This window comes from Nipponia nippon, unplaced genomic scaffold (assembly GCF_047370975.1).
Source record: "Nipponia nippon isolate SJK-2023a ecotype South Korea unplaced genomic scaffold, ASM4737097v1 scaffold_2, whole genome shotgun sequence".
NCBI lineage: Eukaryota > Metazoa > Chordata > Aves > Pelecaniformes > Threskiornithidae > Nipponia > Nipponia nippon.
The window spans coordinates 116,977,774-116,994,480 of NW_028262336.1; the positions used below are offsets into that span (position 1 = coordinate 116,977,774).

At 37.2% G+C, this 16,707-nt stretch overlaps 1 protein-coding gene across 2 annotated transcripts in view; it reads right to left on the bottom strand.

Annotated features, from left to right (window-relative positions):
* Positions 1-16,707, bottom strand: part of ARHGAP42 (Rho GTPase activating protein 42) — a 172,739-nt gene that overhangs the window by 101,914 nt on the left and 54,118 nt on the right. For both annotated transcript variants that reach the window (XM_087756791.1, XM_087756790.1), the window contains exon 3: positions 13,082-13,143. In XM_087756791.1, coding sequence (XP_087612917.1) covers positions 13,082-13,143 — 62 coding nt within the window. The remainder of the gene's footprint in view (positions 1-13,081; positions 13,144-16,707) is intronic.

A 16,707-nucleotide genomic window follows, 5' to 3' on the forward strand; every position in this document is an offset into this window, starting at 1 on the left:
TCATACGTAACTGAGCACAAAGTGAAGGTACGTGGGCCTATGAACTCATCAACAACCTCTTCGTTTTTCCCCTTTGCCGCCTTATTTATTTTGCAACTCCCATTCATTGAGCCCTGTTTCAAATTGAAGAGTGATAGCTTGACAGGCAAGGTGAACAGTTCAGACTGGAAGTGGTCTTAACTACTGATCTAGCTACTTACTTCTTTAGCAGCCCATGTGATCACTTCTGTGTGAGGTAAAAATGCTTTATCAGTGGCTAAGTGGTGGCTGTTGGGACTATGCAACTATGTATGCGCCAGTTTATTAGCAGTCACGCAATACCTGCCTGCTGCTCTTCGGAAGGCTGAGAATTGATTAAGCAGCCAGGTAGGGCTGTGCTGGTAGTGCAGCTGGCCCTGCAGTCACTGTTTGTGACCAATCTGTGCTACCTTCCAGTATGAAAATGAATTTTCATCTTCACAGACACTGCACGTCTCCATGGGTCAATTCCAGTAACTGCAAAGGTGGCGTTAATAGCTGCTAACCTCTACTATCTATTACTATTAGGAATCACTTTGCATTATATTGCACAGCTGCTGTGAAATAAAACACTGAGAAAGGCAGTCTGATAGTTAAATGCTTTGCTTCTGTGCTGGGTCTGGTTCTTGATACAAGACCCAGGGCAGTATCCAAACAATCCACTATTCATTATCTCTCAAGCACCAACAAGATGGACACCCCCCCCCCCCCCAAGCATTGTTAAAAAACAAACCAAAACAAAACAAAAAACCAAAAACCTGGTGCTGAGGAAACTAGCTATTCTAAGACACAAATGTAATTGGAAGTTGTATTTTGTTTTAACAACTCTTTCATGAATGAACATGTCCAGGCATAAAGCCAAAGTCAGCCGAGCTGTTTGTAATGGTACTATGCCCAGGAACTGTTAACTCCAAGATTGGAAGTATGCATCTTTTCAGGAAACAAAAGCATGTGTATGAACATTTAAGATATTTTCTGAAGAAAGTTAGGTTAGCCATAGATTTGAACTATTCAGAGATAAATGAACTTTTATAGGGGCAGCATCCATAGAAAATCTTTCAATATGTCCATGCTATTGACAGCATTAACTCTCTGGGTGTACAGCGCTCCAGTATCCCAACAGAAATTTAAAGCATAAATTAGAAAGGTGCAATGTAGCTGTTCAGGCTCCTTCCTTTCAATCACAGGAAAAAGTCATGATGTTCCTTTAAAAAACAGGCATAACAATAAATAATAGGAAAATATAAAATATGAAGTTATAGAAAAATTTAAATTGTTTTCATACTGTGAAATGCAATTGTATAGCCACATACATACAAAGCTTTACTGTAAACTGTTCAGAGGTTATTTAAACCTCAAATGGTGAGGAATTCTAATTTGGAAGGTTCTGCCAATTGTCAGTGGTGAAAGTTCAAAATGAGAATGTTGGGAAGAGCACACAAAATTAAGAAAGGGATGCAGGACGTGGGATGAGACATGTCATGACGACACTTAGAGCAAAAGGGCCATTAGTCATAGCAGATACAGGTTTCTTAGTCTTTTTTCTGCTCTCATGCAAATATGACTAACAACATAAATCAATTTAGAAAGCTCTCATTTAGCTTGTAAAAAGATACCAACATAGCGTAAGAGCCAGCTTAGGGGGAGAGAAAGGTCTAGCATGCTTTCTTTAAAGGTAGCCTTTTACTGAAGGACAGGTATCCAAAGAATCAGCTCTCACAATATTTTAATCTTTAAGGCTACCAGACTCTGTGGCCCCATCATTCGAAACTTTCTGCAGGACCATGTGACATGGCTTCCAGGTTTCTGCGATAATTTCCTTTAACCACCAGAAAAATATCCTCTTCCCTTGACCACAACTAAACGTAACAGCAGGGCTGCAACAAACTGCACCGACAGCTAGATTTGCAGGCATTTATTATCATGCTAGCTTAAGCAGAATTTGCTGAACTGGCATTGCTTCTTCATGCTGTCTTTGTCTTCCTTTGCCCTCTGTTGTTGTGATGCTAAAACAGCCTGTGGCAACATGGTTGAAAAATAACCAGTAAAAAATTTTGTTTGTTTTGTTTTGCTTTTAGCCAGGTCAGTTTTCTGAAATGGGTACATAATAAACTGGCACTGCTGCCAAAAAACCAGACAGACAAAACTGTTAATCTGTTTCAGTCCCAGTTCAAAGTAAAAGCACTTGCTCAGGGAGAGGCATTTAAGAAAGTTTGTCAAAGTAACAATAAGTTAAGCTTCTACAGACATCTGAACAGAATAAAAAAAGCAATCTAAGTGTTCTGCAAACCCTAAGACAACATCCTAATGAAAACACTTCAAATAAAACATCTTTGTGTAGCACAGCTATGGGTCCATGCAGATTACACAGGTTCCCCAATGGAGAAAGCTGCCTTGACTTTAAAAAACATAATTTACTTGCTTTCTTGTGAAAAGGTGGGGTTTTTTTTGTTGGTGTTTGTTTGTTTTAAATAAAGGCATCTTTGTTTCTACATACCCTGTGGTACATAAAGTGCTTGTGTTGTTACTCATTTTAAATCACATTTCCCAGGACACTGAATAAGAACAAGACATATAGGGGTTTCAAACTATTCTGGAGATCAGACTAAATGAAGAAAAAATTTGAAAATATATTGTTTGTAGGAATGAAGTACTTTTTTTCATACTACCGGGAGAAGTGCAGATAAATTCGGAATCCATTAAAAAAATTAAGTGGTAGATTGTCAGATAACAGCACGTTCTGACATTATTATTTCTGACATTATTACAGGCTAGTATTGGGCACAGCACGGACCCTCTGCTACGAGTAACTCCATTCCCTCCCTCTGCAGTCACAAAATAAATGCATAAAACTTTAAGGCTATAAGGTTGGCTGATCCATCAAAATTCAGGTTCCTTTAAAACACTCATTTAGAAGTGCAAACATCTTTCTCTTTTCTCTGTCAACAGTCATCTGAGAAGACACTTGGTTAGTGACTGTGTTGAAAGCCAAAGCGTCTACAAGCTGAAATAGCAACTACCTGCATTTCTGTGAAGACTAAAAGGTCATTAAAATAAACTCATTCCAGCCACGCTACTCAGTGAATGCCTCTCCAAAACACTTTGGGAAGTTGCTGTCTGGGAATGCAAGATCACATCCATTGAATCACAGGGAATATGAAATGAGTAGATGAAATTGAGAAAAAATTAGATTTATAAAATGAAAAGTAGCAAGTGGCTTTCCAACTAACCCTTCATTTTCTACCTTTACTGAAGGAAGGATTTCATCTGTCTGTCTCTTGATGATACTCTTCAAAACTGGGAACGGCAAGCAATATTATTTTGTGAATGTTCTCTCCTAACGAAAAATACTGCAAAGTAAACCAGAAATTTTCAGAAACTTGGCCATGAGTTACTGTTTTACTGACTGGTTTTCAATACTCACTTCCTATTCTTACTGCAGTCACTGCTGATTAGTCAATTAAGAACTGCAAAGAATGCTACTAAGGCACCCAGCCAGCTCACCAGGACACTGTAAAAATCATGGGACTGTGTACAGCAAGCTGTTAAATCTTGTAATAAAATGCTTCATAGGCCAAAGATTAAAGACTCCCTGTGATCATTTTATATTGTAATAAGGAGCAATCATCCTAGCACCTTCAAAGTCAGATATCCACAGGGAGGTAAATGCAAATACAAGCACCCTGAATATAGAGAGCAGGAGAAACTATAATAGTTAACTGAATCAATTACAGTAATCTACGGTGCAGTACTGCTGCACCACACATTGTATTTTAAAAATAAATGGTTTTTCTTCGTTTCCATTCTCTGCAGAAACTGAAGAGCAAATACTATAAGGATACTAATTATCAAAGCCTCAATCATCCCAGGTCCTACTCACAGTCTCGGCCCCATCAAGACAAGACAAGTGCTCCCAATTTGATGCCAGCCAACACAAACCAGCAGAGATCAACGTGACAGATCTACACTTCCAAACCTCTGACAAAAAATGTTTACTACAAGAACATAACTATGTCACGATTCAACTCTATGACAACTATTTTGGAAAATAGCAAGGACTGTCTCTAAAAATAGTCAGATTGCTTTCTTCCTCAACTGGTAGGCTCACGAGGCAATGGAATTATCTAGGACAAAGCTGAGCAGGACAGGGTGCAAAAGGCTGTGCATATGCTATGGTTCTTCACTGTGGACATTCATATCAATAGGAAACAATTCACATTTTCAAAGGAAAGAAAAAAGAAAAGAGAAAGCTGCTAAGAAACACAGTGCAAATCATGAACAGGAGGTTCTCTGTTGACTTCATCATCATCATCAAACTGAGCAAATTTTGTATTAATGACATCAGTCTGTCATAGCAAAATGATTCCAGAACTACTTTCTGCAAAGCTAAAGAAAACAGGGATCTATATTTTCAATCCCCGATGTCAACAGGTGGGCAGTAACATGGATGTGAGAGGGATTAGTTGCAACTACTGTCTAGTGAGATCGGTTTGATCTTTTAAATATTATCATAATCAAATGTCACAGGATGACTTTGGTTTCTTCTTCACTTCCACAAGAATAATGGAACAAATGATTTCAAAGAATAAAAATTATTAGAGAAATTAGAACTATACTTTAAACAAGTTAGGAACGTACCAAGTGTAAAACTGAAAAGTATTACTAAGAGCTTCATATGCATAGCTAGACGTTATTACTTGAGAAAGTTATGGAAGCTGACGCAGCGTCATTTGGAAGAGCCAGCTAATGCTCTGTGCTAACAGCATCCATAATTTTATCTCCAAATTGTCTGGCCTAGTGTGTGGTTTTCATCTGGGGAAAGTTCAGAAATGTCCATGCATACATACAGATACTAGAAGTTAAACCACATTAATAACAGAACGTGAGTTGTCACTTTTATTACTCAGGGGTTTTTTTTGGTTGTTTTTTGGTTTTTTTTTAATTGAGCACAAGTGCTAAGAAACATTCACTGGACACATATATTTTTGTACTTGAGTGGTGCAGGGAAAGACAGCAAACAGGATTCCTTCTAGCCCAAGACACAGCAAAGGGGAAAGCTGCATTGCGAATTCTCCCTCAACAAGAATACGTCAAAGGATCACGTTGCAGATCTGCTCTCTAGGAAGCCTGCATGAGAGGAATATGGCTATCACTTCTTGATTTCATTTATCAGTTATAGTGGTCACAGATAACATCTGTAGGCAAGTGAAGGCATAGTTCAAATATCTTTTTGATAGCAATTATATCAAAGAAATTACTGTCTTCTTGATAGTAATTCTGGCCCAGACAGCCATCATTTTCCTTGCGTGCACTGAAATGAGGGGAAGGAGCTGATAGAAAGTCAGGGCCAAAGGCATTATTTTTCCAGCTGGATCACTTCTCCAATTATGCTCAGTACACAGTCACACAAACACTTGTACCAACACAACAGGGAAGACTGGACATTTTATTAAATGGTACAAGAGACACTCTACAAATATGCAATACGAATACAAAACCATTTTTCTAGGTATCGCTGAACTCCACTTGAGTCACCTCCCGATTTTTACGTTGACAGTAGCTGGGACACAAAGCTGACTCAGATTTGGGGCAGAAAGCTGGTTCTGAAAACCATTCATCAGTTAAAATTTTCTGTAGCACAGTTACTCCATGAATTCAATAGCTAAAACACAGCAGAAAACCATGCACCGCTGCTGTCTACATCCTCTCTCTTCTGCAATAATTTCCAAGGCTAACAGGCAAAAGACTCAACAAAATAGTATTACATATTTTAAAAATGACAATTCATTTTATACTATGTATGGTAATCACAAACCATATTTTTCTGCAGAAGAGACAAAAACCATAAGCAAAAATTATTCTATAAACTAAAATAAATGGAATGAATTAGCATCTTCCACAAAAATTGAATATTCACCCAAATTAACGATCTAGAAGGTAAAAATTCACACACTTCCCAAAGAGAAACATATGCACACACTGTCAGTAGATTACTATTCAAGCATCTATTTAAGGTTGACAATATCTGAAAAGCTCCCATTTCTCTCCACAGACTCCATAATGTGAGTCTAGCCTGGAAAAACATAGATGAATACAGTGTACATGCAACCATAGGTTAGGCAAATTTCACCTGTACAGACAAAAACTTACTCTTCTCACAGTTTGGGATCTGAGACAAATTCCAGGAGGATGAAAAGGAAGCAGGAAGACAGTGAGGCTGAAGATACTCTACAAAGCTCTCGAACACTAGGAACTATCCATGGCTTGTCCAAAGACTTCCAGGAACACTTTACAGTAAAAAGGGATGAAGCAGCAACCACCAATCTCTGCACTCTGAGGCACGGCTGTCCTTAAATGTTGCAGACTTGGTTTTCTTCTAGCAAAGCAACTACCCTTTTGAGCTCTTAGAAATAGACATTTTCCCAAACCAGTCCTTTAGATCCCAACTTCCCTCGTCTAAAAGGCAAAAGAGGACTAGGACATAATCTGCTGATGCATTGCCCTACTCTGCAGACCTCTCCTGTCCACTTCCAGGCATGAAAAAATTATGCTGATGGGGTCATAGAGATTTGGCACTGATACCTCTACCCTGCATACAGAATAAATTCCCTAGTGATGTACTCAATAAGAGGAGAACAAAGGACGAGGTGTTTTTTCTTTTATCTTTTTCACTCATTTCTCACGGTATTTGCAAATGGCTCAGATCAGGAACTGGAGCAGAAGAGTCTGTTACAATGAAAGGCAATGGGGGAACTGGGTAGCAAGCAGGGTTATGGTGACAGAAATGTTTAGTTGTATTCGAAGTAAGACTTGAAATGTTTGTTCTGTTTAGTTCTTAGGAAGTAAGACTGACAACTGTATCAGCAAGGGGAAAAAAAAGAAAAAAGGAAAAAGTCACATTTCAAGGGCTGAAGTGTTAACCTGTTGCTGAGGACTAGTAGGTCTGATCTGCCAAAAACTCAAGGGTGCTGAGATATGTCATTGCAATTAATGAATCCCAGGTCTCCAGATAGCATTGATCTAATTTATTTGAACTAAAGCTACTCAAAGAGTCCTCCTTGTAGACAGCCCCTTCTCATCCTGAGCTTCCAGGTGTCTAGCCTGCCTTGTTGCCTATCTCTGTATCTCTTCTAGGCTATACAATGCTTTCTGACCAGAAATATATATAGCAAGTATTTAAAATGGAGATTTGCCAAAAATGTTATGAAGACATGTGATTTGTCTTCAATAATTTTCCAATGATTTCTAAAACTTAGCTTGACTGCCATTGATCAGTAAGCTGATGGTCTAAAAAACCAACCCAACAAACAGAAAAACCCCACAACCCAACAACAACAAAAAAAACAATGAACAAAACCATTCAAATCAGTATTTTCCTATCTTGCAGAATTCCATTTACCAAAAGATGGATTTCTTCTTCAATTAATATCCAATATGTAGCCTACTATAGCTGGGGTAGGAAGAAGAAAAGGGGAAGAAAATAATAAATAAATAAATGTAAAAATAATTTTTATAACAAAATAAAATAATTCTGTAATGATTTACTGCTCCTTGTTCAATAGAAAGCTCAATTACTTAGGAAATTGGTATTTCCTAATTACTGGTCTAATGCACAAATTCAAAAAGTCTTTCCAAAGAAGTTAGGTTAACAACATAGTAGACGCTACCTTAATTGCTCAATAGGACATGTACCGGCCATCCTGAGTGTAAGAAAAAAAATAAACCCCCCAAAACCAGCTCTGAGGTGCCTTTTAATTAATTTAAAACACCAAAAATGGGGGGACAACACAAACAAACAAACCCAAACAAAAAACAGTCCTAACTGCAAAGAGAAGAAACCCTCTTATTTGTGCTGTTGTTCCTTCATTTCTAGTAATATGCTTTCAGACAGTCTCCTTGCAGGCAGGTTCCTACCAAAGAGATTAAATGCCAAAATTGGTATGAGAGGTGAAGAGCACTGAAAGCAGTTACCAAGTATATCAAAACACCATCATACGCTATTTTTTGTCATTTTAAGAGAGCACCCATGTGAACCAAAATGCCAGGTGTATGCTCTGCAGTCTCAGGGTGGTAGTATATGTGATTTTATGATTTCTGCCCTTTATAAACTGAGTAATAAGCAGGAACTGTGGAAGACAACTGCTTATTCTTCTGATGGAATCTGTAACCATTTCACATTATAGGGAAAAGGTTAATTCTGCTCAACAACATGCTGTGTCCTTCAGTATCTGATTTTATGTATCATTCCATGGATAGCTGGTTTTAATAGTTCATTTATTTTTTTTTCAAGTGCAGCTTTTGAAACTGAATATTTTGATGCCTTCCCTGGAAGCAGATAGCATTGGCCCCCTTGTGTGAGGGCAAATACAGAACCACAATGAGAACATCCAGTTAATACAAAAAAAGTCCACAACAATGAGATACTCTCTGAAGCATGAAGATTATGAGATACAAAGAGACAGACTCTAGAAATGAAAACATTCATCGAACATAGTACACAACTATCCACTTCAGAATTTTTGTACTATCCCCTGAAGTATTTAATATTGGTCAGGAATTGAAAGAAACCATACACATCTCACTGATTCACGATGCCAGAGAGAAAAGCTCTGGGACCATTCATCACTTGCCAGCAACTCATAAAAACCTGGGTAAATAGCAAAGAATGTAAGAGTTAAGAGGCCTATTGCAGTTTGGGATTTAGTAAACTTTCAGAAATAATCAGGGAGTTATATTCAAGATAACACAACACTCGAGAAGACATTCAATGCTTCAAATTGATAGGGGATCTCAAGGAAGAAGAAATCAGTAGCATGAACCAGTTCATCTATTCTTGTTGTCAACAGCATAACCCTACAAAAGGAACGCGTTAGTATTTTATATCACTCCCAGCACATTTCTGTTTGTTATAAACTTTACTAACAATATCAAATGAATAGGAAACATAAATAATGCATGAACCTCTAAAATAAAAAAAGCATATCACTTATTTAACAGAAACAATGTAAATTCAATAAAAGCGGAAGGGAATTATTTTAAGTAAGTAAGTTCCCTTAATATAGAACCAAATATTCACATAAAATTAAATTATAGCATCTCTATTGTTCCCTAATAATCACTGGGAAATAGAGGTCATTATTTTACATTCTCTGGTGGCTTATTGCTGACGATATTGCAAAGGCAGTGGGGATGAATCTGACTTTTTATGCTATTGGTATGCTACTTGTAAAACCCAAGAGTCAGAGCTGTTTGTTTGGGTTTTTTTTTAATGCACCATGTACCAACAGCATCATTAAATTAACAACACCATGAAATGACAGATATCAAACATAAGGCAATACATCATAAAAAAGGTGTCTTACAAGTTACTTTTTCCTTTATTTGCTTTTTAAAGGGAAATGTTTGGTGCATGAGCTCTGTTTTTTCTAAGACTACTAGTCATTTTTTTAGCATCAGAAAATAAAAGACAAGGATAAAACAAACTAACTTATAATAATCACCATTTTATTACTGCTGCCACTAATAATGGCTGTAAAGCTTTACACAACAGAATATTTATGTGTTACACAGTTTTATTTAACCTTACATTTCAGTGTTTTTCCCAGTAACGCTGTTCATAATATCTTGTTTCTTTAGCTTCTTCTAAAGAAAACAAAAACAAATTCCTTTTGGTTCTTTACGCAAAAAGGACAGAAGGCTTGCTAAGCACCTCTCAGACTATTTCCTTGACCATTGGAAACACTTAATGTATACATTCAGTGGGCAAGCACTCTAACACACCTCTCTGTTCACCAAAACAAAAAAAAAAAACCACCTATTTTACTTATGAAGAATTTAATAGGCATCAGAGGAGAAATAAATTGGTAATATATTCAAATCTGATTCATGCACTCATATGCATGCTCATAAACTCATAATATAAAATTCAAGGCAGGGAAACAAGATCATTAGCTGGTAAGTAAAATTAACGTCTGTCATTCCGTATTCTTGTACATCCAGCATTCGCTGATACAATACTGTCTTCTACTGTCACACACTTCAAGAATTAAAAGGAAGTTGTAGATGGTATGAAGTGTACCTATAAATAATCTCAACACTGACTAGCTGCTTTTCTCCAAGCTTTCTACAAAATGTCAAAAAGAACAAGCTTTCTTTTTTTTTAACTTTTGCAAGTTTTCTCTTTTTATGCAGAAGGAAATCAAATTCTTAAAGACCTGCATGCCCTGTCTCGAGCTTTCCAGTCAGCTGAGAACCTTTTCTAAAATCATAACTAATCTGCAAATTGGCTGGCTTGAAGTGCTTCTAGCAGAGGAACCAAAGTGTATGCGTAATGCTCCATACTTCCTCAGAAATACGCAAAAAATGTTTTGAAGGTTTCACAGTTAAATCAAAAGTTTGTTAAGCAGTAAAGTCTTATTACTAGCCACCTGTTCGGCACCTAGCGTGGCACATTGACCCTCACAGGGACCTCTGGATTCTGTGATGGCATGCATGAAACTGCAGTAAGAGAACTGGAGAATAAAAACCGAAGCATCTTTGACAAAGGTGATACTTTCTGTATTGCTTTTTTTGTTTTGTTTTGCTTTTAAGCTTCCAAGCCCTTACAGCAAAGACTTATGCCATAAGATACAATAAATACATTCATTATAGTATGAAAAGCTGCAAATTAATGGGTTTCAGGGGGAAAATGTCAGGAGAGCCTGTCTTTTGCCTCTAAAACCAGACGCAATCTTTAAGTCAGTACACTGCATCATAGCAGGATCTCTGATTTGCACAACTGTGTGAAGTTAGTACAGCAACAACGCTTTGGCTACTTTTACAGAGCATTTACAACTTTGTGACCTAGGGCCAGAGCAGTAAGTAATGCAGCCCAACACACAACGGAAAGCAGCTCTATCACGTAAATGCCATCATAGTGTGGCACTGGACATAAACTCAGAAAACAGAAGACGACCAAATGCTCTTTTTCATTTATAAAATTTATCCCTAAAGAATAGCATGGGCACAATAACTATGTAGAGATCTAGGTGGGACTGGTTTATCCCATATGTATTTTTTCAAGCCTCGAGTTCTCATTTTTGCATTTGGCTCTACCAGGAACAAATATTTTAGGAAGTTTAATTCCGATAATAATTAAATGAATTCCACCAACAGGAAGATCAAACTTTTTAAAAACAGAGGAATTCTAAGTTTGCTGTATTTTCTTATTCAAATATCACTACCATGACAACTGTGTGTCGTTGATGCTCTCAGCATGAGCATTCAGTTTGAAGAACAAACAGAATGGGGCTATTCTAAACCCAGCAAAAAGCTGGACGCAAATGATTTCCCGTCAAGAGCAGCTTCTCCACACATGAATACTATTTGCCACTTTGTTTACAATGATTTGATGATCACATTCTACTAATCTTAGAGCCATTTGTACAATATTTTTCTGTGAGACTGAAACCTCACCCAAGTCTTTGACCCTGCATTGGGATCCAACAGCTCAGCTATACAACCCATGCATTCCCACTGAAGTCATACTGAAATGGAAGAAAAAGTATCCTTCTATCCGACTGGTCTTTTTTCACTTAATGAAATTAATGTTTTTCCCCCTTTTACTCTAATGGCCTCCCTACAAGATACAAAGTAAAACGTTACATGGAAAGATCAAATTATAACCCATAGAGAGGCCAGAAACTCCTAAAAGTGAAAAGGGAGTGACTCCTCTGAGGAAAAAAAAGAAACAAAAAGAAAGAAAAAAATTAAGGGAAATTATGTATACATATTATGAAAGACTAACTAGTTTGAAAAATAAAACCCTCACCTATTCACTGCTTTTCCTTTTTCTAATAGTTAGCTCACAATAATCTTTAACCTAAACTAGAAAGCTATTCATTTAAAACATTGTTTAACCAAGTAATTAATAAGTGTTCTGGTAAATGTCTTTTAAGGTGGCAAGTACTGAACAGTCGCCTTCTCACTCTTCCATCTACCCAGGAAAAAATATTTAGCATGAAGCAAAAATTTTGCACTTTTATAGGGTTAGGTGATATTAACTGTGGAACTGTACCATATAGATGTTTATGATTTTGCCACTTGAAAATATTTATGTAAACAAAAACAGTGGGAGACCAATTCCATGGTTATTTACTCCTAGGAATAAGAGAACTTTCTGTATTCCTCTTCCTGGATTAATAATTTTCCTCCAATCTGAGTCAGTAAATCATTTTCCTCACCCCCCTAAGTACTTATAAGAGGAAGGAAAGCAAGGACAGACATAGTCATTGGATGGATTTGAGCTAGTTAAACTTTCACAACATTTAAAAATCCCCCTACTGAGGGTTAATCCTTACCTCACTTCTTTATTTATGATTGACTTCCAGGGAAGAAAAAAAGTAGTTTCATTACTTATGTGGAATTTTTTTAAAAATACTTGTACAAGAATATACTTAAAACTTCTTTAACAAAGCTACATCTGAATAGAAACATAAATGAAAGCATACTGTAGATTCATCAGTAGGGAAACAAAGGGAATAAGAATACCATAACAAAGGACAAATCTGATGAGTCTGATGTACTCTGCAAGAGTTTCTCAGAGGTGATGAATTTGGTTTATCTTCTTACCACTTATTTATCATATTCTTGGATTACTAGTATACATTCACTGGACAATATTCTAAAAGTATTTCATTAAATATAAATACCAATCTAAACTTCCACCATAAGCTCTTTGTTTACAGTTTACTTTATTGCTGTGCCTGTGACTAATAAGACAAGATGGGAGAATAGAAAGGTACAGCAGCATTGAGAGGTTATTTTGGGGTGTGGAGCAAGGAAATTGTGAGAAAACAGTTTTTAAATCAATGCAAAAGTATTTGGCTGAACAGTCCGTTAAAAATTGCTGCAGTCTGTGCTAGCACATTTCTGCCTTTGCAGAATCAAGTGATTCTTATGAAATACTTAACATCTACTACACAAACAAAAAAAAATAAAAATAGGACTTCAGGAGGAAAAGAAATAAAGTACTATTTTATACAAAAAGAGGCCTAATGCAATATATTAGAGCCAGCAAACTTACCAGTCGTCTCCTCTCCTCTTCAACAGCGATCAGGAGCCGAGCAAACTCTTTCAGTGACTGGGCTGAAAATAAAACAAAGAAAAAGAATGTCCTGGTCAACATTACATTTTAAGACTAGATAAGTCCATTATCTGGATTTAAGTTGTAGTTATAAGATACTGTTCTTATATAGTACTTCACTGAAATCAGTAGTCATTAAATGAGGTACAGACTGAAGTGAGTAGCATGTCAAGTGCAAGTAAAAAACAAGGGAAAAGAACCTGAGTATTAAGAGTCATGTGAATTTTAAAAATATTTTTTTAAATGGAATATGGCAAACTGATTTTCCTGAAATGTGCAAAGATCAGTCTCAATACAAAGAATTCTACAATCAGCCACAAAATTTACTTTAGCACACAAGAAGCATAAAGAAACTGCAAAGAAAAATCTTTACTCTACTAAAGTGCAGCAAGAACTATGAAACATTTGCAAGAACTATGAAAAATATCCAGGTAAAAATTTGAAAGTCACCATTTTAGAAGAAATGTGTTTTTTATGCCAAATGTTTAGGTTTAGCAGCTCCTTGGCTTTATGAGATGTGATGAGAACAGATGATTGATTTATAAGCAAGCTTTGAACTCTTACAACTGTGAGAGCGTCTGCTCAAAACTGCCTTCAAATATAAGTCAAAGGGCTATAGCGGATGTCAACAGAAACGTAATAAAAGTATTAACCCATAAAAGAGGGCAAGAAATGGGAAAACATTCAAAAAAATCTTACGGCTTCATTCTCATCTAAGCAAGTGCTGCAAATCTCTCTAGAAAAATCTGTCTTTCCATTTATATTACTTTCTCAAGGGCATAAGGGTTGTTCAGAATTCAGCACCACAGTTCCACAGACAAAAATGACAGCGAAGAATCATGTGAAGAGAGCTAAGTAGCTCTTTTTACTTTCTCCTGATGCATCTAGCAGTAATTGGTGCCAATGACAGGTGCTAAACTTCATGGTTTAAAGCTCTGATCTCAGAATGCAGATTCGCAAAATCCTACAGCTTCTCACAACAAACTTGAGGCAATCTAAATCATCTTTTAAAGAGGAAAAAAGCAAGGAAACAAAACTTGTAGAATTTCTCAAAAGAACAGGCTTCAGAAAGTCTTCACAGTTAACCAACATACACTGCTGGGGGTATGACAAAATGTGGCACTCTCCAATAATATGGCTTCATCACCTCTCAACTTCCTTGAAAGACTTCAGGAAATAAGTACATTTTCTAGAGGATCTGCTATGTTCCAGTATCTTTTAAGAGGGAACCAGCATCTAGCTTGCCTTAACTTGTCAGCATTCATGAATTGCTACTTAGTTTTTGGACCATACCCAAATCATTTTTACCCTTTCCATAAAAATGGAAAGGTCACCCTTGCATTCTTCTTGCTGTCTTTTAACTTTTACAGCTGAAGAACACTTCGCTGTTTATTCCAATTTCTTCTGCAAAACCTTACATGGCTTATTTTGTGCAGCTGTAATGCTATACCTGCATATCTTGACCTCTAAGTCATTCTTTGCTGACAAATCAGTTTTTCCACATTATTCCTCATGAGCTCTTTGTTTAGTCCAAGTACACCTGGTAAGTTAAATGTCCATCCAGGTGCGTCTCAAGCCTTTTCCTTTAATATTTTTCCCTAAGAACACACACACCAGAAAAAATTTGCCACCTTTTAAGTAAAAGAAATTCTAGGCCTTCTGCACAAACTTCTGAACTCCTCAACTCAGGCTTACCAGCTGAGCCTTTCAGTTACTGACTTTCAGTTACTGACCAGCTCAGCCTTTATCAGAGTTACATCTTGAGATCAAGAACTTAAGTTTGCTATCCACTGAATTAATTCAATCTCTTACAGTCAGCTCATAATACCGCAACTGTCAAAACCAGGTAAAGAAATAGATGATGAACTGACTGGTTAAGTTACCTGATAAGAAATCTGTTGAGTCTTACATTAAAGAATATCTATGTACCCATTACAAAACCCTAAAAACTAAATAAACAATGAGCCAAACACACATGGCCAAACTGTTTCTTATTTTCACACTGATATTCCCCCACAATTTAACAAGAAATGATCCTTGCCTGTAGAAAACAGGACAGAGCCAGTTCATCCCTTGCACATGTGGTAGAGTGATTCTTTACCCACCATTAAAAAAAAAAAAAATTAATCTTTTCAAATAAACTAGATAAACATGTTGTTTGAATTTTATTACCTGTTCAGGGAATTAAGATGCATTTCAGAAAAACAGCTGACTTTCTAGTAAAGCCAGCAAGAGAAATTGTTTCCAGATTATTTCAGTGAAATAACTGGTCATTTTTAACCACAAGATGATGTGTTACTGCAGTCACATGTTAAAACTCCATTCCCCCTCCTTTTTTTGCTTTTTTACTGTGGAGTCACTCACAGTGACAGCACTATTTCAAAGAGAAATGATTATACCAAGCACGATATCTTTGTGAGGACGGCAGCTCCAGAACCTACTGAAATTTAAGTTTTCCCTACCCACGTCAAGGCTTATGGTATCCTTCACTTAAGTTTCTGATCATATCATTAAAACCATCCTTAATGCAACAACGGCTCATGAAATTATTTTTCTTCATCATCTACGATGAGAAAGTTAACACTTTACACCTTTCAGCAGCCAAGCACAAAGACTGCCAGTTCCCAGCCCCAGGGTATGGGCAGGACTTTATCTAAATCAAATAGAAAGGGTGGGAGACAGGCAGGTAAAAGCAATACAGTTGTGAAGAAAATATCCTGGTCAGGCAATATTCAGAGTTTTAGGAGCAAAAAGATAGTAAAGGAAGAACAGCAGGAAGCAGAAACTGGGCAGAAGGATGACTGGAAACTGTGAGGAGGAAGAAAAAACCAAAAAACAGTAAAAGACGCTTTTGAGTCATCTTCCTAATTTCAGAACCAAAGGGTTCTTTGGCAGAACCAAAGGGTTTTTTAGTTTCAAAGTCAAAACTGTTGCTTTGGATTTAAATACAACGAGGAAAGAGAGAAAAAACTATAAAAACATGTTCTGTAAGTTTGCAAATCAAGATTTTCCTCAATGTTTAACACTAATACAAAGATACTAATATGTTCCCTATACAGTGCCTCAGCTGAAGACTGAGAAGCTGTCTCCATCTTCTCTTCCCTGTTGCCTCACCTTTGGGGAGATTATAAAGGTCAGAGTTTCACTAAGTGCACAGAACCTACACCCTTCAGCAGCACTAAGACAAACCATTCCCCTGATCCCAGCGACACCTTCGTTGCAGAGACACCTTCGCATCGATACTGACTACACCTCCACCGTTCGCTGCCCCACACCCACGTCCATCCTTTTTGTGCCGGTCAATGCCCACAAAGCCATGGACCATCCTTTCCAGCTCAGGAGGTGCACGGGGAGAACAAGTGCATCATGAAATCAAGACTGTAACGAAGGATGCACACCCAGTACACAAGGCTCAGCAACATGGATGTCTCTGGTGACCCCACTGGCTCCTCTGCCCTTGCAATGGCACCACATAATGTCAAAAAAGACTTTACCACCACCAGCTCTCCTACAATACCAATAAGCATTGCAGTACTGAGTCTTTCATGTTGTCACACCCTTCATCC